This window comes from Salmo salar, chromosome ssa14, assembly GCF_905237065.1.
Source record: "Salmo salar chromosome ssa14, Ssal_v3.1, whole genome shotgun sequence".
Lineage (NCBI taxonomy): Eukaryota > Metazoa > Chordata > Actinopteri > Salmoniformes > Salmonidae > Salmo > Salmo salar.
In genome coordinates, this window is record NC_059455.1 from 90,921,393 (window position 1) to 90,943,095 (window position 21,703).

Below are 21,703 nucleotides of genomic sequence, written 5' to 3' on the forward strand. Positions count from 1 at the left end.
AAACCATAGGTGAGGACATGGTGCTCCATCTAGGCAGGTGATGTCTATCAGGTCAAGATCACGCCTACAGATCCCCCCTCCACCCTCTGAAGATATAACTTAATATTATGTTTCCACAGAAACCTGGATTCAAACAAATACTTTTTTAGATTTGCCCTACAATAACTACTTTTTGGAGAATACAGACCAATACTCTGTGTAGATTTAGTCTATCTGAGTTCTGTATTTTTGTAATATCAATATTTATACCATTGGCAGATTTTTATATGCACAAAAATAATGTAATTTTGGTTTTGTACTTAGTCATATGATACATGGTATAGACAAGTACAATCTTAGCTCGACTATATGGGGTGCATTCACAGAGCATTCAGAAAGTATTCAGACCCCTTTTTCCACATTTTGTTACATTACAGCCTTATTCTAAAATTGATTAAATCGTTTTTCCCCTCATCAATCTACACACAAAACCTCATAACGACAAAGCAAAAATGTTTTTATTTTTTATTTTAGCAAATTGTGATGAAAATACAAATCTGAAAAATCACATTTCCATACACTACCAGTCAAAAGTTTAAGAACACCTAATTATTCGAGGCTTTTTCTTTATTTTTTACTATTTTATACATTGTAGAATAGTGAATACATCAAACTATGAAATAACACATGTAGTAACCAAAAACAAGTGTTAAACAAATCCAAAAACATTTTATATTTGAGATTCTTAAAAAGCCACCCTTTGCCTTGATGACAGCTTTGCACAGTCTTGGCATTCTCTCAAACAGCTTCACCTGGAATGCTTTTCCAACAGTCTTGAAGGAGTTCCCATATATGCTGAGCACTTGTTGGCTGCTTTTCCTTCACCCTGCGGTCCAACTCATCCCAAACCATCTCAACTTGGTTGAGGTCGGGGGATTGTGGAGGCCAGGTCATCTGATGCAGCACTCCATCACTCTCCTTCTTGGTAAAATAGCCCTTACAGCGCCTGGAGGTGTGTTGGGTCATTGTTCTGTTGAAAAACAAATTATGTGGATCCACACATGCAGAGATCCTCCAGTCACCGACTCTACATCTCACATAGACACGGCTACTTTGAAGAATCCAAAATATATTTTGATTTGTTTAACACTTTTTTTGGTTACTACATGATTCCATATGTGCTATTTCATAGTTTTGATGTCTTCACTATTATTCTACAATGTAGATAATAGTACAAATAAAGAAAAACCCTTGAATTAGTGGGTGTGTCCGAACTTCTGACTGTACCTGTATGTAAATGAGATATTTGTGTATTAACATAACACTCAGGTTCAACATGTCATAACACTCAGGTTCAACGTGTCATAACACTCAGGTTCAACGGGTCATAACACTCAGGTTCAACGTGTCATAACACTCAGGTTCAACGTGTCATAACACTCAGGTTCAACGTGTCATAACACTCAGGTTCAACGTGTCATAACACTCAGGTTCAACGTGTCATAACACTCAGGTTCAACGTGTCATAACACTCAGGTTCAACGTGTCATAACACTCAGGTTCAACATGTCATAACACTCAGGTTCAACATGTCATAACACTCAGGTTCAACGTGTCATAACACTCAGGTTCAACATGTCATAACACTCAGGTTCAACGTGTCATAACACTCAGGTTCAACACTGAGCAGCCTAGAGGGAGAGACGGACAGAGACACAGGGTCACACTCGGACAAAAATGAGCGCACACACACACACACACACACACACACACACACACACACACACACACACACACACACACACACACACACACACACACACACACACACACACACACACACACACACAAACAAACAATGTTGTGTATCGAACGTTCCATTATGCTACAATGCTGATATAGATAAGCCACAAGCCCAACACATCCCTGTCCTCTAGTGTGTTTTACTGTCCCGTGGTGTAGGGGGTCTAGATCACAACCTTCTCTAATACAACACACACAACCTTCTCTAATACAACACACACAACCTTCTCTAATACAACACACACCTGTTCTCTAGTGTGTTTTACTGTCCTGTGGTGTAGGGGGCCTAGATCACAACCTTCTCTAATACAACACACACAACCTTCTCTAATACAACACACAACCTTCTCTAATACAACACACACAACCTTCTCTAATACAACACATACACCCTTCTCTAATACAACACATCCCTGTCCTCTAGTGTGTTTACTGTCCCGTGGTGTAGGGGGTCTAGATCACAACCTTCTCTAATACAACACACACAACCTTCTCTAATACAACACACACAACCTTCTCTAATACAACACATACACCCTTCTCTAATACAACACATCCCTGTCCTCTAGTGTGTTTTACTGTCCTGTGGTGTAGGGGGCCTAGATCACAACCTTCTCTAATACAACACATCCCTGTCCTCTAGTGTGTTTTACTGTCCTGTGGTGTAGGGGGCCTAGATCACAACCTTCTCTAATACAACACATCCCTGTCCTCTAGTGTGTTTTACTGTCCTGTGGTGTAGGGGGTCTAGATCACAACCTTCTCTAATACAACACACACAACCTTCTCTAATACAACACACACCTGTTCTCTAGTGTGTTTTACTGTCCTGTGGTGTAGGGGGCCTAGATCACAACCTTCTCTAATACAACACACACAACCTTCTCTAATACAACACACACAACCTTCTCTAATACAACACATACACCCTTCTCTAATACAACACATCCCTGTCCTCTAGTGTGTTTTACTGTCCTGTGGTGTAGGGGGCCTAGATCACAACCTTCTCTAATACAACACATCCCTGTCCTCTAGTGTGTTTTACTGTCCTGTGGTGTAGGGGGCCTAGATCACAACCTTCTCTAATACAACACATCCCTGTCCTCTAGTGTGTTTTACTGTCCTGTGGTGTAGGGGGTCTAGATCACAACCTTCTCTAATACAACACACACAACCTTCTCTAATACAACACACCCCTGTCCTCTAGTGTGTTTTACTGTCCTGTGGTGTAGGGGGCCTAGATCACAACCTTCTCTAATACAACACACACAACCTTCTCTAATACAACACATCCCTGTCCTCTAGTGTGTTTACTGTCCCGTGGTGTAGGGGGCCTAGATCTCAACCTTCTCTAATACAACTCACACAACCTTCTCTAATACAACACACACAACCTTCTCTAATACAACACACAAACCTTCTCTAATACAACACATCCCTGTCCTCTAGTGTGTTTTACTGTCCTGTGGTGTAGGGGGTCTAGATCACAACCTTCTCTAATACAACACACACAACCTTCTCTAATACAACACACACAACCTTCTCTAATACAACACACAACCTTCTCTAATACAACACACACAACGTTCTCTAATATAACACACACACAACGTTCTCTAATATAACACACACAGACACACACACAACGTTCTCTAATATAACACACACACACACACACACAACGTTCTCTAATATAACACACACACACACACAACGTTCTCTAATATAACACACACACACACACACACAACGTTCTCTAATATAACACACACACAACGTTCTCTGTGTTGCAACACACGTCACACTGCTCTTATTTCAGACTCTAATAACACACACACACAGACACAGACACAGACACACACACACACACACACACACACACACACACACACACACACACACACACACACAGAGACACACACACACTTCCAGTACATTGTTTGGAGTATCAGCTGTCCATCAGTATGTTGTAACAGTCCATCCTCTTGATGGGGAACAGCTGAGATCCTCCCAGGATGTAGACAGCATTATCCCAGAACACCGCTGTGGCATCACAAAGCTTCTCAAACGGACGCTTGCTATAGAGTGCGTGCAGCTAAACGCGAGCAAAACACATGCATGTCCAGCTTGTACACACACTAATCTTGATGTTGCCTCACTGGATGTAAACCACTGGGCTATAATATTACTTTAGTTTGCTGACAGGATAAGTTATGTGTTAGCTAGCCGGTTAGCACTGCTCAGTTTCTTCTTTCTTCTGGGTTCCTGTTGAGGTAAAATCATTTGCAGCGGCTGTCAAATATCGCCATCTAGCGTCGGTTTACAGACCGCCTCTGCTTGTCTCTTTTCATTCTGGGCTACTTGCTGCAGATAGGCCTACCGTTTTGTCGTTTCATAAATGCACTACTTAAAATGACGGCGCTGACGTGTCAAATGTCTGTTTACTGTTGAACGCTAAAATGTATCGCTATGCATGTCACAGTTCCAGTGTATCAGCTGGGTGCACCTGTCCTGTCTGTGTCCACAGCTAGAAAACCTTTCCGCAAAACCAGTCCCATGACCGGTGACGTCACCGGGACTACGGGCAGAGGTGACCTGGATACACAGAGAGAGAAAGAGAGATTCAGGAGAAAAACGAATAAAGAGAGATTGATTGCGGGGATTAACTGTTGGGTCTCTCGGGATCATTTCAGCGAGAATGTCTGTGCTATTCTGTTGCTGTGTCTCTCCTTCCGAAGACAATGACGAGGTATTGTATTGGAACAGGAAAGAAACATGATGTATTGTCTGGGGTTAGACTACACAGTAAAAAAAAGTAGCCTATAACTTTATTTTTAGCGGGGCAACATCATTTGTGGAATCAGACACATAACCACGGACGGCAGGTAGCCAGCCTATCAGTTAAGAGGTTGATCCAGTAACAGAATCCCTGAGCTGACTAGGTGAAAAATCTGCTCTTGAGCAGGAAGAAGGTTAACCATAATTGCTCCTGTAAATTGCTCTGGATAAGAGCGTCTGCTAAATTACTCAAATGTAAAAATATTCAATCATGCGTTAGGCTACTTTCAAATAATAAGCTTGATCAGATCATATTTACAACAAACCAATGTAATAGTGCGCAACACAAGACCTACATGTTTCTGCATCAGGAAGTGTTATGCCACAATATTACACACTACTGAATATAATAGGTCTATTGTTACAGTGTTTTAGACATTGATTGGATTTGTAAACCCGCCCATACCTCACTCACACAGTGGAACGTGTGTTACAGAGACAGCCTCTACTTCACACCAAGCCTTCAAAATCAGCTAAGCCAGAGTCGGCCAGACAACCTCGATCAGCACCCACAGGTTCAATCACACATATTACCATCATATTACAAGTGTGTGTGTGTGTGCGTGTGCGTGCACGTGCGTGCGTTATTGTGTGTGTGTGCGTGCGTTATTGTCTGTGTGTGTGTGTGTGTGTGTGTTTCAGTGAGTCGGTTGGTCCCAAAGCGTGTGTGTGTGTTATTGACTCTGTGTGTGTGTGTGTTTCAGTGAGACAGAGTGGTCGGTTGGTTCCAAAGCGTGTGGGTCTAATAGACTTGGACCAGCGGTTCTCTGATGTAGCCGTGACGTTCAACCAACAACAGGAGAGCTATGATGCCATGAAGGAACGCATCATCTCTCTGCGACGCACCTACGACTGTAACAATGACAGCAACCTGACTCTTACAGAGTGTGTGAGGAAGATTAAAGAGGAGCACAGTGAGACACACACACACACACATTTGTTTTAGTATCCTTGTGAAGACCAAACAATTGATTCCCATTCAAAATCCTATTTTCCCTAACCCTTTACCCTAACCCTTAACCTAACCCTAACTCCTAACCCTAACCCTTAACCTAACCCTAACTCCTAACCCTAACCCTTAACCTAACCCTAACTCCTAACCCTAACTCCTAACCCTAATTGTAACCCTAACCTAAAATAGCCTTTTCCTTGTGGAGACCGGCTAAATGTCCCCACTTGTCCTTGTTTTACTATCATTGTGAGGACTTCTGGTCCCCACGAGGTTAGTGAAACCAACCCCAAAAACATGCAGGCATAACAGAGCCATGCCAGTCCTCTCTCGCTCTCTTCCTGGCCTCACAGTTCCAACTCCATCATCAAGTTCGCTGACGACACGACAGTTGTAGGCCTGATTACCAACAACGACGAGACGGTCTACAGAGAGGATGTAAGCACTCTGACGGCATGGTGCCATTTAAACTTTTCTCCCTCAACGGCAGCAAAACAAAGGAGCTGATTGTGGACTTCAGGAGGAACCAGGCTAGGCATGCCCACATCCTTATCAACTGGGCCGCCGCAGAGACGGTCAAAACGATCAAGTTCCTAGGCGTACACATCTCAGAGGAGCTGAAATGGTCAACCCACATGGATATCGTGGTGAAGAAAGCACGACAGCGACTCTTCAACCTCAGGACATTCTACTTCTCACTTCCTCCCCTGCTGCTCCCCCCATGGACATTCCCTCAGGAACATTCTATCCCCCCCCCCACCCCCACCCTACCCCCATCCCCCAATGGACATTTGTCATTATTACAGTTAAATATGTCTATATTATTATTTTACATTTTGTTATTATTGTTTCATTAACTACTCTTTTGGACCTGCACCGTTGGAGCTCAGAGCTTAATAATTAACTGTACCCTGTGCAAGTGACATATAAACTCTTCTAATCTAATCTACCCCGCTCACTCCCACTCCCTTCCATACGACAGGTAAAGGGTAAGTCTACAGATGAAGGCTTATAACCTCTCTCTCTCTCTCTCTCTCTCTCTCTCTCTCTCTCTAGAGGACAGTTGGTGTGTAACCATGGTGATGAAGGGGTATGACTTCTCTCTCTCAGTGGTTCCGCTGAGGTCTGCGGTTGAGGGGGAGGAGTCTCCGCCTAGCCGCCTCCGATTGGCTCAGGAGGAGCTCTGGGCGATTTCCCAGGGCGCCAAAGTGATAAGCGCCGCTGGGACCAAGCTCCAGGAGCTGATAGGCTGGCTGCTAAGTGGGGCCGAGCGAATGGCGGAGCAGGTCAGGGAGGCGGCACCAACCCATCAGGACCGCTGTAGACTGGAGGAGAACCTGATTGAGACCATGCAGGAAGTGAGAAGGGCGAGGGAGCTTTCACTAAGTTACCGCCAGCGGGCTGGAGAGGTCCAAACTGAGGCTGCACAGGTAGCAGGACTGGACTGACACACACTGTGGAAAACCAGCTGTGGCTCCCCCAAAACGTAGCAGTTTCTGCAGCCCACTCAGACACTCTTCTGCCATGTTACATAGCCTGTTTATACACTTATGGTTGTGGCCAATAGTTAGGCTACACTCTACGCCTAATTGTCATTGAGACCTATAGGCCTAAGATGGCCGCCAGCTGCAAGGTAATTTAGATATTCAATTTGGCACCGGCTGCCATATGTTACCGCATCGAGAATATTGAAATACTGCTAGTTTTTAATTAAACTGCCTTTTTCGTCAGCACGCTAGGCTAGCTAATGCTAAAGCAACCCATTGGATTCCACAACACTTCCGGAAGCTACTCATCCCAATGTTAGGCATTGTATTTTAATGGAAAGCAATGGGCTGCTTTAGCATTAGCTAGCCTAGCATGAGGAGGAAAAAGGCAGTCTACTTGAAAACCAGCAGTATTGCTATATTCTCGATTTGTCGTTTCTTGATATTGAGATAATTAGGAGTAAGCTACAACATCTTCCATCCCTGAATTGAGGTACATTTGCATTCACCTTATGATATCCAGTGGAACAACCACTTTACAATAGTACATCTATATCTTTTTTTGGGGGGGGGGGTGGGGGGGGGGGTAGAAGGATTGCTTTATCCTATCCCAGGTATTCCTTAAAGAGGTGGAGTTTCAGGTGTCTCCGGAAGGTGGTGATTGACTCCGCTGTCCTGGCGTCGTGAGGGAGCTTGTTCCAGCATTGGGGTGCCAGAGCAGAGAACAGTTTTGACTGGGCTGAGCGGGAACTGTGCTTCCGCAGAGGTAGGGAGGCGAGCAGGCCAGAGTGCCCTTGTTTGGGTGTAGGGACTGATCAGTGCCTGAAGGTACGGAGGTGCCGTTCCCCTCACAGCTCCGTAGGCAAGCACCATGGTCTTGTAGCAGATGCGAGCTTCAACTGGAAGCCAGTGGAGTGTGCGGAGGAGCAGGGTGACGTGCGAGAACTTGGGAAGTTTGAACACCAGACGGGCTGCGGCGTTCTGGATGATTTGTAGGGGTTTAATGGCACAGGCAGGGAGCCCCGCCAACAGCGAGTTGCAGTAATCCAGACGGAGATGACAAGTGCCTGGATTAGGACCTGCGCCGCTTCCTGTGTAATACATAATTTGTCTCTTCCTTTATAGTCATTCCCCTCTATCCAGGGACCTAGTGCTGTTGTTCCTCTATCCAGGGACCTAGTGCTGTTATTCCTCTATCCAGGGACCTAGTGCTGTTGTTCCTCTATCCAGGGACATAGTGCTGTTGTTCCTCTATCTGGGGACCTAGTGCTGTTATTCCTCTATCTGGGGACCTAGTGCTGTTATTCCTCTATCTGGGGACCTAGTGCTGTTGTTCCTCTATCCAGGGACCTAGTGCTGTTATTCCTCTATCTGGGGACCTAGTGCTGTTGTTCCTCTATCCAGGGACCTAGTGCTGTTGTTCCTCTATCTGGGGACCTAGTGCTGTTATTCCTCTATCCAGGGACCTAGTGCTGTTATTCCTCTATCTGGGGACCTAGTGCTGTTGTTCCTCTATCTGGGGACCTAGTGCTGTTATTCCTCTATCCAGGGACCTAGTGCTGTTGTTCCTCTATCCAGGGACCTAGTGCTGTTATTCCTCTATCTGGGGACCTAGTGCTGTTATTCCTCTATCTGGGGACCTAGTGCTGTTATTCCTCTATCTGGGGACCTAGTGCTGTTGTTCCTCTATCCAGGGACCTAGTGCTGTTATTCCTCTATCTGGGGACCTAGTGCTGTTGTTCCTCTATCCAGGGACCTAGTGCTGTTGTTCCTCTATCTGGGGACCTAGTGCTGTTATTCCTCTATCCAGGGATCTAGTGCTGTTGTTCCTCTATCCAGGGACCTAGTGCTGTTGTTCCTCTATCCAGGGACCTAGTGCTGTTATTCCTCTATCTGGGGACCTAGTGCTGTTATTCCTCTATCTGGGGACCTAGTGCTGTTGTTCCTCTATCTGGGGACCTAGTGCTGTTATTCCTCTATCTGGGGACCTAGTGCTGTTATTCCTCTATCCAGGGACCTAGTGCTGTTGTTCCTCTATCCAGGGACCTAGTGCTGTTATTCCTCTATCCAGGGACCTAGTGCTGTTGTTCCTCTATCTGGGGACCTAGTGCTGTTATTCCTCTATCCAGGGACCTAGTGCTGTTGTTCCTCTATCTGGGGACCTAGTGCTGTTATTCCTCTATCTGGGGACCTAGTGCTGTTGTTCCTCTATCCAGGGACCTAGTGCTGTTGTTCCTCTATCCGGGGACCTAGTGCTGTTATTCCTCTATCCAGGGACCTAGTGCTGTTATTCCTCTATCTGGGGACCTAGTGCTGTTGTTCCTCTATCTGGGGACCTAGTGCTGTTATTCCTCTATCCAGGGACCTAGTGCTGTTATTCCTCTATCTGGGGACCTAGTGCTGTTGTTCCTCTATCCAGGGACCTAGTGCTGTTATTCCTCTATCTGGGGACCTAGTGCTGTTGTTCCTCTATCCGGGGACCTAGTGCTGTTATTCCTCTATCCAGGGACCTAGTGCTGTTATTCCTCTATCTGGGGACCTAGTGCTGTTGTTCCTCTATCTGGGGACCTAGTGCTGTTGTTCCTCTATCTGGGGACCTAGTGCTGTTATTCCTCTATCTGGGGACCTAGTGCTGTTATTCCTCTATCTGGGGACCTAGTGCTGTTATTCCTCTATCTGGGGACCTAGTGCTGTTGTTCCTCTATCCAGGGACCTAGTGCTGTTATTCCTCTATCCAGGGACCTAGTGCTGTTATTCCTCTATCCAGGGACCTAGTGCTGTTATTCCTCTATCTGGGGACCTAGTGCTGTTATTCCTCTATCTGGGGACCTAGTGCTGTTGTTCCTCTATCCGGGGACCTAGTGCTGTTGTTCCTCTATCCAGGGACCTAGTGCTGTTATTCCTCTATCTGGGGACCTAGTGCTGTTATTCCTCTATCCAGGGACCTAGTGCTGTTATTCCTCTATCTGGGGACCTAGTGCTGTTGTTCCTCTATCTGGGGACCTAGTGCTGTTATTCCTCTATCCAGGGACCTAGTGCTGTTGTTCCTCTATCCGGGGACCTAGTGCTGTTATTCCTCTATCCAGGGACCTAGTGCTGTTATTCCTCTATCTGGGGACCTAGTGCTGTTGTTCCTCTATCCAGGGACCTAGTGCTGTTATTCCTCTATCCAGGGACCTAGTGCTGTTATTCCTCTATCTGGGGACCTAGTGCTGTTATTCCTCTATCTGGGGACCTAGTGCTGTTATTCCTCTATCTGGGGACCTAGTGCTGTTATTCCTCTATCCAGGGACCTAGTGCTGTTGTTCCTCTATCTGGGGACCTAGTGCTGTTGTTCCTCTATCCGGGGACCTAGTGCTGTTGTTCCTCTATCCGGGGACCTAGTGCTGTTATTCCTCTATCTGGGGACCTAGTGCTGTTATTCCTCTATCCAGGGACCTAGTGCTGTTATTCCTCTATCTGGGGACCTAGTGCTGTTGTTCCTCTATCTGGGGACCTAGTGCTGTTATTCCTCTATCCAGGGACCTAGTGCTGTTGTTCCTCTATCCAGGGACCTAGTGCTGTTGTTCCTCTATCCAGGGACCTAGTGCTGTTATTCCTCTATCTGGGGACCTAGTGCTGTTATTCCTCTATCCAGGACCTAGTGCTGTTGTTCCTCTATCTGGGGACCTAGTGCTGTTGTTCCTCTATCTGGGGACCTAGTGCTGTTGTTCCTCTATCCAGGGACCTAGTGCTGTTGTTCCTCTATCCAGGGACCTAGTGCTGTTATTCCTCTATCCAGGGACCTAGTGCTGTTATTCCTCTATCTGGGGACCTAGTGCTGTTATTCCTCTATCTGGGGACCTAGTGCTGTTGTTCCTCTATCCAGGGACCTAGTGCTGTTGTTCCTCTATCCAGGGACCTAGTGCTGTTATTCCTCTATCCAGGGACCTAGTGCTGTTGTTCCTCTATCCAGGGACCTAGTGCTGTTGTACCTCTATCTGGGGACCTAGTGCTGTTATTCCTCTATCTGGGGACCTAGTGCTGTTATTCCTCTATCTGGGGACCTAGTGCTGTTATTCCTCTATCCAGGGACCTAGTGCTGTTGTTCCTCTATCTGGGGACCTAGTGCTGTTGTTCCTCTATCTGGGGACCTAGTGCTGTTATTCCTCTATCTGGGGACCTAGTGCTGTTATTCCTCTATCTGGGGACCTAGTGCTGTTATTCCTCTATCTGGGGACCTAGTGCTGTTATTCCTCTATCTGGGGACCTAGTGCTGTTATTCCTCTATCTGGGGACCTAGTGCTGTTGTTCCTCTATCTGGGGACCTAGTGCTGTTGTTCCTCTATCTGGGGACCTAGTGCTGTTATTCCTCTATCCAGGGACCTAGTGCTGTTGTTCCTCTATCTGGGGACCTAGTGCTGTTATTCCTCTATCTGGGGACCTAGTGCTGTTATTCCTCTATCTGGGGACCTAGTGCTGTTATTCCTCTATCCGGGGACCTAGTGCTGTTGTTCCTCTATCTGGGGACCTAGTGCTGTTATTCCTCTATCTGGGGACCTAGTGCTGTTGTTCCTCTATCCAGGGACCTAGTGCTGTTATTCCTCTATCCAGGGACCTAGTGCTGTTATTCCTCTATCCAGGGACCTAGTGCTGTTATTCCTCTATCTGGGGACCTAGTGCTGTTATTCCTCTATCTGGGGACCTAGTGCTGTTATTCCTCTATCTGGGGACCTAGTGCTGTTGTTACTCTATCTGGGGACCTAGTGCTGTTGTTCCTCTATCTGGGGACCTAGTGCTGTTGTTCCTCTATCTGGGGACCTAGTGCTGTTGTTCCTCTATCTGGGGACCTAGTGCTGTTGTTCCTCTATCTGGGGACCTAGTGCTGTGGTGCCTCTATCTGGGGACCTAGTGCTGTGGTTCCTTACACCTTGCACTGGTAACTCTATGGGTCCACCTCTTATCGGATGGTAATCTCATTCACACTCACTGAGAGGAGAGAGACCTCTGGGGACACTGACCTCTGGGTCACTTTGAATTATTTTGGGAATCAATGTAGGCTATTTTTACTATCATGTAAAAAGCACACTATGGACCTACACTGTTAGAAAACACTCTCCTGCAGGGTTTGGCTGGTCTTGGAGTGCCACAGATTATGACTGGTTATAGATAATGTTTAAGTATTGTATTGTGAGGATGTCTATGAACTAGTTAGAGATATTAGCTGAGATATATCCTGATTTATTCTGGACAGGAATTCCTATTCTAAATCCTAATCTAATCAAACACTGTTCATTAAACCACTGTCGATTTTAGAGATCATGTTAGGGTTTCTTCTGTGTTAATACTGTATGTTATTGTGTTTTATAACAAATTAAAACTGCACTCTGTTGTTAGTGTTTGAGTGACATAGCGGAGTATTAGAACATGGTACACTGCACCTCTAAACCACTTAGCACACAGAGACTCCTTATTGGTACTGACAGGACCCCGCAGCAGGACAGGGAGATGTGGGGAGGGAGGGAGGGACTGTGTGGGGGGGTTAAGGGTGGGAGAGAGATGTGTGTGTGATTGAGAGAGAGAGAGAGAGAGAAAAAGGGAGATGAGAAGATGGAGGAAAAGCTTTGCTACTGACATGTTGCACTGTAGTGTGGACAAGGACGAGACAGTTCATGTGTCTGGTCAATCATTTACATCATGTATTAGTTCAAATGTTACTGCAATTATCTGAAAGGCGGTTTTCTGCAGCGATAACCGTTGCAGGACCATTAGCTATGCACATTTTACACTGCACCTCATAAACTACTGGCAGATGGAGGCTTGTCTATGAATGTACCAAATTATCATAATATATTTCCAGAGTTACTTTTTACATCAACCTGGTGTATTTATTATTAAACCATTATATTTTTCTGGTTAATAACAATTATATAATGTAAGTCAATAAGCCTTGCAGTGATAACCATGTAGATACAATTTATAATACAGCATATTAAAAATACATACCCTTTAAAGAGTTGAGAACATTGTATACTTTCCCTTTTAAAATCACATATAAAGATGAATTTCAATGTTACAAATATCAGATATTATATAAAACACAATGGTTCATCACTAGTGGTTCTGGGGGGGGGGGGGCAGTGCCCCTATAACAACAATTTTGGACCCCCTTGTGGCCCCCCTAAATGTGGAGTATGAAATAATGTTTACATAACACATTTTTGCTATCGTTCTTTTTTTACATCCGTTATTAGACAGTGGCAACGATGATGATTATGAACATGGTCTTTTGCCTGCAATGCAGTGAAGAACACGATATGACAACAATAACGTCTAATGTAACTGGCCCCTCTAACAGTACAACTGGCCCCAGTTTGCCCCCCCCAGTTGAAATGGTGTAGAACCGCCACTGTGGTTCATACACGACCAGTGTCTCTTCCTCTTCCCGTGGTCTGCCCTGACTGTCAGAGATGACAGCGACAATCCACCGTATTTGCGGAAATTATGATGTCCCGCCCCTATATCAAATTGCATTGGTCGCTATTTCTGGAGGCGTGGGGGTTACATTTTATACTGTTTGACCATTTGCTCACATGCCTGTCATTCCGAATTAATCCTCGAATTCAAGCTAGTAGGAATTGTGGTCGTAAATGAAGATGTAGGTTGATAAATGATTTAGATAGTGGATTTGTGGAGTAATTGATAGCTACCCATATGCCTGGACGGTACAATAGTGGACTTGGAGACAAAGGAAATCTCGAGATAGCATGATAGTAAGTAAATAATACATTTTTTCTCTCCAGCTAGCTCGTCTTCTTGGAGAGGCCATTCTGACTGCATACACATTTTCAGTTTGAAATCTGACTGAGTTGGCGATTCTGCTCTGGAAAGCAAATATAGCTAACTAAAGTAGTTAGTCCTACTAGCGACCTCACACAAAGCAGCTTGCAATAACTGTTAGGTAAAGTAGCTATCTACAATAGGAAGCTAGCTAGCGGATGTCTGTAGAGCTGACTGGCGAAGCTTTGATAACTAGGAATCATGCCAACTACCGTTAGCATCTACTGTAGCTAACTAACGTCGAGTTAAACTGTGTCAGGCGTGAGTTCAAACCAGCTAATTAGTAACTTCGTTTCGTGACTAGGTTGGCAAGATAGTACAGTTAGCTAATTAGCAACTAGTTTACTGTCATTGGCGTGACAAGCCCAGGTGGCTTCCGTAATCAGACAGCTGTCATAAAGTTTGTCCTTCAGCTAGCTAACAAGTCATTTATACCCTAGTCTTATTTCCAGATGTACCCTTTTCAGTCTGGTTTAGTCTCCATATGATGTAGCTAATCGATTTGATTATGATTTGTATTGTAGTGACGGTCAACTAGCTACTGCTTAGTGTTTATGCCAGTAGATGTTGTGGCTGTACACTGATCAATAGTCTTGTAGCATCGATCTGCGGTGGATACCACAGACCCAGGAAGGGTGGGTATCATTTGTGTAAAGTTCCAACAGGAATCTGTTCCAAAAACTTCGTAAAGTACAAGGTCGCCAACAAACAACTCATACAAAGTAGCACGATCAATTCACCTAGTTAACTAGCTGCCGAATAGGCATCAACTCACCACCTAACTTATTCTTCATGTTTGTCCATAGGCAACCAGAGGGAGGACAGACATTTTTCGGAATAAACGTGGTGAGTGAAAACTTAATGAGGTTGCCCACTCCCTACCCGGTATCTTATTCTGCCGCTGTACGACGTTGTATGAGTTGTTTGTTGGCAACCATGTGATTTACGAAGTTTTTGGAACAGATTCCTGTTGGAACTTTACCCAAATTATACCCACCCGACTCACCACTGTAGAGGTGTACACACAGAGTCCCTCTGCTACAGGACAGTTCCACAGTAATGGGATTACACTTTTGACTCTGATTTTTCACTTTAAAATGTATGCCAAACAAAAACCATTGATTTCAAAGTTTAACAAACCATGCACAAGGACTACTTGGAATAATTTACACGGGCATTTTCACAAAAACACATTTACTGGAAGAATTGTGCTGAAGCACATTTTTGTAAATCTCCCTCCGTTTTTATGCGACCACGTTTTTCAAAAACTCTTGAAATATCTGCACCAAATTAAGATTGAAAGAACGTGGTGTCGGCTATGACATGACACTTGAGTTTTGAAGAAAAAAACCGATGGTTATTGAACTACAATAAGTGAAGTGGATTTACATCTGGTAAAGGAATAAGATCATGTGACCCTTATCTGTACTACACATAAATATATAATTATGGATATGAATATCATAGTAATGTATCTTCAATAGGTACACAAAGGTAGAAATATTCAATATCTGTCTTTTGCATATTTGGGTATTCTACACACTGGCTATTTATTATAATGAGCTCCTCCCCCAAATAAGACCACGCCAAAGACGGTACAGTACTGCTTCTCCAATGCAAATCCCAGATCACAAATGGAGGCGACGCCATGGCGACGTTGGCTAGCTAAACTCAGGCGTAAAAACACGTCATCGGGCCTAACGGTCGTATTGTGCTGGACTGCGCATGTGCAGGCCATCAAATCAAAGGCACTCCTTTAAATATAGAGTTGATTTTTGACAACAAAAACAAAAATGTCAGTTTGTCACTCACGAGGTAGGAGTAATAATAAGTTCAGCTACTTGAGACATTGGCTGGAATCTAGGTTGTGACTTTAGACAACTTAAGGAACAGTGTTTCACTTCTCTCATTGACTTCTCCAAGTCCAAACCCCGGCCTGCTCTGCTTCACAAGTGTTCCTGGAAGTCTCGCGATGTTGCGCCTCTTGGTTTAGCCTTTACTGTGGTTCCTGAATTAAAAGTTGACATTATGCTGTGGTGCATTGAGGTACACTAAGGTATAGTACGGTATTGACGTTATGCTTTGGTGCACTATGGTATTGACGTTATGCTGTGGTGCACTATGGTATTGACGTTATGCTGTGGTGCACTATGGTATGGTATTGACGTTATGCTGTGGTGCACTATGGTATAGTATGGTATTGACGTTATGCTGTGGTGCACTATGGTATAGTACGGTATTGACGTTATGCTGTGGTGCACTATGGTTTTGACGTTATGCTGTGGGGCACTATGGTATTGACGTAATGCTGTGGTGCACTATGGTATAGTATGGTATTGATGTTATGCTGTGGTGCACTATGGTATAGTATGGTATTGACGTTATGCTGTGGGGCACTATGGTATAGTATGGTATTAACGTTATGCTGTGGGGCACTATGGTATAGTATGGTATTGACGTTATGCTGTGGGGCACTATGGTATAGTACGGTATTGACATTATGCTGTGGTGCACTATGGTATGGTATTGACGTTATGCTGTGGTGCACTATGGTATAGTATGGTATTGACGTTATGCTGTGGTGCACTATGGTATAGTATGGTATTAACGTTATGCTGTGGGGCACTATGGTATAGTATGGTATTGACATTATGCTGTGGTGCACTATGGTATGGTATTGACGTTATGCTGTGGTGCACTATGGTATAGTATGGTATTGACGTTATGCTGTGGGGCACTATGGTATAGTATGGTATTAACGTTATGCTGTGGTGCACTATGGTATAGTATGGTATTAACGTTATGCTGTGGGGCACTATGGTATAGTATGGTATTAACGTTATGCTGTGGGGCACTATGGTATAGTATGGTATTGATGTTATGCTGTGGGGCACTATGGTATAGTATGGTATTGACGTTATGCTGTGGTGCACTATGGTATAGTATGGTATTGACGTTATGCTGTGGTGCACTATGGTATAGTATGGTATTGACGTTATGCTGTGGTGCACTATGGTATGGTATTGACGTTATGCTGTGGTGCACTATGGTATAGTATGGTATTGACGTTATGCTGTGGGGCACTATGGTATAGTATGGTATTAACGTTATGCTGTGGTGCACTATGGTATAGTATGGTATTAACGTTATGCTGTGGGGCACTATGGTATAGTATGGTATTAACGTTATGCTGTGGTGCACTATGGTATAGTATGGTATTGACGTTATGCTGTGGTGCACTATGGTATAGTATGGTATTGACGTTATGCTGTGGGGCACTATGGTATAGTATGGTATTAACGTTATGCTGTGGTGCACTATGGTATAGTATGGTATTAACGTTATGCTGTGGTGCACTATGGTATAGTATGGTATTGACGTTATGCTGTGGTGCACTATGGTATAGTATGGTATTGACGTTATGCTGTGGTGCACTATGGTATAGTATGGTATTGACGTTATGCTGTGGTGCACTATGGTATAGTATGGTATTGACGTTATGCTGTGGTGCACTATGGTATAGTATGGTATTGACGTTATGCTGTGGTGCACTATGGTATAGTATGGTATTGACGTTATGCTGTGGTGCACTATGGTATAGTATGGTATTGACGTTATGCTGTGGTGCACTATGGTATAGTATGGTATTGACGTTATGCTGTGGTGCACTATGGTATAGTATGGTATTGACGTTATGCTGTGGTGCACTATGGTATAGTATGGTATTGACGTTATGCTGTGGTGCACTATGGTATGGTATTGACGTTATGCTGTGGTGCACTATGGTATAGTATGGTATTGACGTTATGCTGTGGTGCACTATGGTATAGTATGGTATTAACGTTATGCTGTGGTGCACTATGGTATAGTATGGTATTGACGTTATGCTGTGGTGCACTATGGTATAGTATGGTATTGACGTTATGCTGTGGGGCACTATGGTATAGTATGGTATTAACGTTATGCTGTGGTGCACTATGGTATAGTATGGTATTGATGTTATGCTGTGGTGCACTATGGTATAGTATGGTATTGACGTTATGCTGTGGTGCACTATGGTATAGTATGGTATTGATGTTATGCTGTGGTGCACTATGGTATAGTATGGTATTGACGTTATGCTGTGGTGCACTATGGTATAGTATGGTATTGACGTTATGCTGTGGTGCACTATGGTATAGTATGGTATTGATGTTATGCTGTGGTGCACTATGGTATAGTATGGTATTGATGTTATGCTGTGGTGCACTATGGTATAGTATGGTATTGATGTTATGCTGTGGTGCACTATGGTATAGTATGGTATTAACGTTATGCTGTGGTGCACTATGGTATAGTATGGTATTGATGTTATGCTGTGGTGCACTATGGTATAGTATGGTATTGACGTTATGCTGTGGTGCACTATGGTATAGTATGGTATTAACGTTATGCTGTGGTGCACTATGGTATAGTATGGTATTGACGTTATGCTGTGGTGCACTATGGTATAGTATGGTATTAACGTTATGCTGTGGTGCACTATGGTATAGTATGGTATTGACGTTATGCTGTGGTGCACTATGGTATAGTATGGTATTGATGTTATGCTGTGGTGCACTATGGTATAGTATGGCATTGACGTTATGCTGTGGTGCACTATGGTATAGTATGGTATTGACGTTATGCTGTGGTGCACTATGGTATAGTATGGTATTAACGTTATGCTGTGGTGCACTATGGTATAGTATGGTATTGACGTTATGCTGTGGTGCACTATGGTATAGTATGGTATTAACGTTATGCTGTGGTGCACTATGGTATAGTATGGTATTGACGTTATGCTGTGGTGCACTATGGTATAGTATGGTATTAACGTTATGCTGTGGTGCACTATGGTATAGTATGGTATTAACGTTATGCTGTGGGGCACTATGGTATAGTATGGTATTGACGTTATGCTGTGGTGCACTATGGTATAGTATGGTATTAACGTTATGCTGTGGTGCACTATGGTATAGTATGGTATTGACGTTATGCTGTGGTGCACTATGGTATAGTATGGTATTGACGTTATGCTGTGGTGCACTATGGTATAGTATGGTATTGACGTTATGCTGTGGTGCACTATGGTATAGTATGGTATTGATGTTATGCTGTGGTGCACTATGGTATAGTATGGTATTAACGTTATGCTGTGGTGCACTATGGTATAGTATGGTATTGATGTTATGCTGTGGTGCACTATGGTATAGTATGGTATTGATGTTATGCTGTGGTGCACTATGGTATAGTATGGTATTGACGTTATGCTGTGGTGCACTATGGTATAGTATGGTATTGATGTTATGCTGTGGGGCACTATGGTATAGTACGGTATTGACGTTATGCTGTGGTGCACTATGGTATAGTATGGTATTGATGTTATGCTGTGGGGCACTATGGTATAGTATGGTATTGACGTTATGCTGTGGTGCACTATGGTATAGTATGGTATTGACGTTATGCTGTGGTGCACTATGGTATAGTACGGTATTCAGTGTAAAGCGTTGGTACCCTGGCGCTATTGCTTCTCTCCTCATTGAATGAATTAGGTGAATTGATGAATGAGTGATGGAAACCAAATAGGAACTGATAAATGTACACGACTTCACCATTTTGAAATTGAATGAACTGAATAATGATGAAGAAGAGGGTGATTTTTTTTTTTTTTTGAATTTAGAACAATAGTGTAAAAATAGCAGGAAACGGATGTCCGTGCCTGGTCAGCTGGTTTCTCTTCTCTGACACCACTAATCCAGCTGTAGGTGAAGCTTTATCCTTAGGAACCACCCAGTTCCCGGGTCAACAGTAGCCTGTTTACTTGCCTCCCAAGGGGACTGTGACCTCTTTGAAGCGATGGAGGAAAGTCAACAAGATCCCCAAATATTCTTTCACAATAGCTGGCCTTACGGTATCTGCAGTTTTGCGCTGTGAAATGTCCCACTCTGTGGTGAATAGCATCCTCTTCACAAGCACCCACTCTTTGTTTATGTAACGGGCTGTAAGGCACAAGTGTTCTATTTTTAGAAAATTGTCAGTCCACATGTCAAGTGTAATTACGCCGTTACCCAAGTTCTCTGAAGTCCGGGACCACCCGCCAGCCGATGCAGGTCTCTGTAGTGGTAGAAGAGATTGTTTCTATCAGAGTCCTTTACATCCCCCAGTCATTTAGTTTAATACTTCGGCTAGGTGTGGAAATTCCACAATTTGTGCCACAGTTTAGGCTACTGATAGATGCTGCGGTCAGTCATCTGAGCGAGGATTTAACCTTCCGAATGAATGGTTATGGAATGTTACTGAATAGATAACAAGAATATAAATAAACATCTGGTGGCATCAAATCAGATTTTATGTCACATGCGATGAATATATGTGGTGTAGATTTTCCCGTGCTTGTTTACGACCCCGTCTTCCCAACAATCAACAGTTGTGCGTTATGAGTCTGACAGCACAGTGGGTCGTCGAGGATTTCCTACTGAGGAAAGCCGTATTGCATGCTCAAGAATGTGCTGGTTCTCATATCGCTGCTGCCATTTCAGTGGCATTTGAGAACATGTTTGAAACTTGGAAACATTTGAACACACCCCGGTATTCCATCTGTTTAAAGTGTTTAAACGTTTTGCTCACATCAGCCACAGAGTGAGAGCACACAGACATCTGGAAAAACAGGGTCTTTCACGCAAGGCACAGTGTTCTATTCTTCAACGTGTAAAAAGGCATTTAGCTTGTTTGGGAGAACTGCTTCATGGCTGCGTTTCCCTTTTATAATCCGTTCTTGTCTGCTCTGCCACACAGGACGATCATCGGAGCCGGTCTAATAGGATTCCACCTTCCTTCTAAACTGCCCTTTTATTTGTAGAGTTCGATGTCTCGTCGAAGGTCATAGCGGGCTTTCTTGTGTGTCCGTGTCCCATTCCTTGAAAGCGGAAGCTCTAGCCTGTATCCCAGCCTGTATCCCAGCCTGTATCCCAGCCTGTATCCCAGCCTGTATCCCAGCCTGTATCCCAGCCTGTATCCCAGCCTGTACTTCATGGTTTTTGGTTTGGATACATTCTTAATCACTGTGGGGAGAACATTGTCTATGCACTTATTGAAATCAACGCTATCGGATGAATCGCGGGAACGTCAAATGTTATGTTCCTTTTGATGGAATAGAAGGAAGGCCCTTCTTGCCATGTCTCTCAGATCGTTCACAGCTTTGTGGAAGTTACCTGTGGTGTTGATGTTTAGGCCGAGGTATGTATAGTTTTTTGTGTGCTCTAGGACGACGGTGTCTAGATGGAATTTGTATTTGTTGTCCTGGCAACTGGACCTTCTTTGGAACACCATTATTTGTGTCTTACTGAGATTCACTGTCAGGGCCCAGGTCTGACAGAATCTGTGCAGATTCTGGTGTAGTAGCACCAGATCATCAGCAAACAGTAGACATTTGACCTCAGATTCTAGTAGGGTGAGGTCGGGTGCTGCAGACTGTTCTACCGTCGCCAATTCTCTCTCGCTCTTTCTCTCTCTCGGTCTCTTTTCTGTTTCTACAGGAAAAAACATCTGGGGCAGCACTTTCTTCTCACCTCCAAGCTCTCCAAAACAGGGTGTTCTGATTGGTCCATTCACTTCCTGGCTTTTGTTCCTGTCTGATAACATGCCAGAGCAACGTTTGCTTGTCCTGTCCATTTTTACAGCACTTGTTCACTTCCCTTCATGGTTTTATAAGAAAAAAGACTGGTGTAGACAAGCCCATGCTTACACCAATCCACTTTTAAGTGGGTGGGGTGGGGAGGAGTGTGTTATTTGGGAGGAAGGACAGAGA

General features: G+C 44.2%; 2 protein-coding genes across 5 annotated transcripts in view; both read left to right on the forward strand.

Moving 5' to 3' along the window:
• The first annotated feature begins 4,287 nt into the window (after positions 1–4,287).
• Positions 4,288–7,617, forward strand: LOC106570583 (uncharacterized). The gene is made up of 4 exons (XM_014143032.2): positions 4,288–4,531; positions 5,057–5,135; positions 5,325–5,534; positions 6,626–7,617. Exons 1-4 carry the CDS (start codon positions 4,481–4,483, stop codon positions 7,015–7,017), a joined length of 732 nt encoding a protein of 243 aa, XP_013998507.1. The 5' UTR covers positions 4,288–4,480; the 3' UTR covers positions 7,018–7,617.
• Positions 7,618–13,563: 5,946 nt separating this feature from the next.
• Positions 13,564–21,703, forward strand: part of LOC106570580 (hyccin-like) — a 36,218-nt gene continuing 28,078 nt past the window's right edge. For 2 of the 4 annotated variants that reach the window (XM_045694945.1, XM_045694948.1), the window contains exons 1-2: positions 13,605–13,808; positions 14,682–14,721. The gene's annotated coding sequence lies outside the window, so the exon portion shown is untranslated. Of the gene's footprint in view, positions 13,809–14,322; positions 14,511–14,681; positions 14,722–21,703 lie in introns of those variants that run through there. The other 2 variants (XM_045694947.1, XM_045694946.1) reach the window with 2 other exon arrangements.

Excerpts from the sequence above, each read along its gene's own strand:
- LOC106570583 (XM_014143032.2), top strand. The coding sequence starts at position 4,481 with ATGTCTGTGCTATTCTGTTGCTGTGTCTCTCCTTCCGAAGACAATGAC. Across the intron at positions 4,532-5,056 it reads CTTCCGAAGACAATGACGAG|AGACAGCCTCTACTTCACAC; the intron begins GTATTGTATTGG and ends CGTGTGTTACAG. Across the intron at positions 5,136-5,324 it reads ACCTCGATCAGCACCCACAG|TGAGACAGAGTGGTCGGTTG; the intron begins GTTCAATCACAC and ends TGTGTGTTTCAG.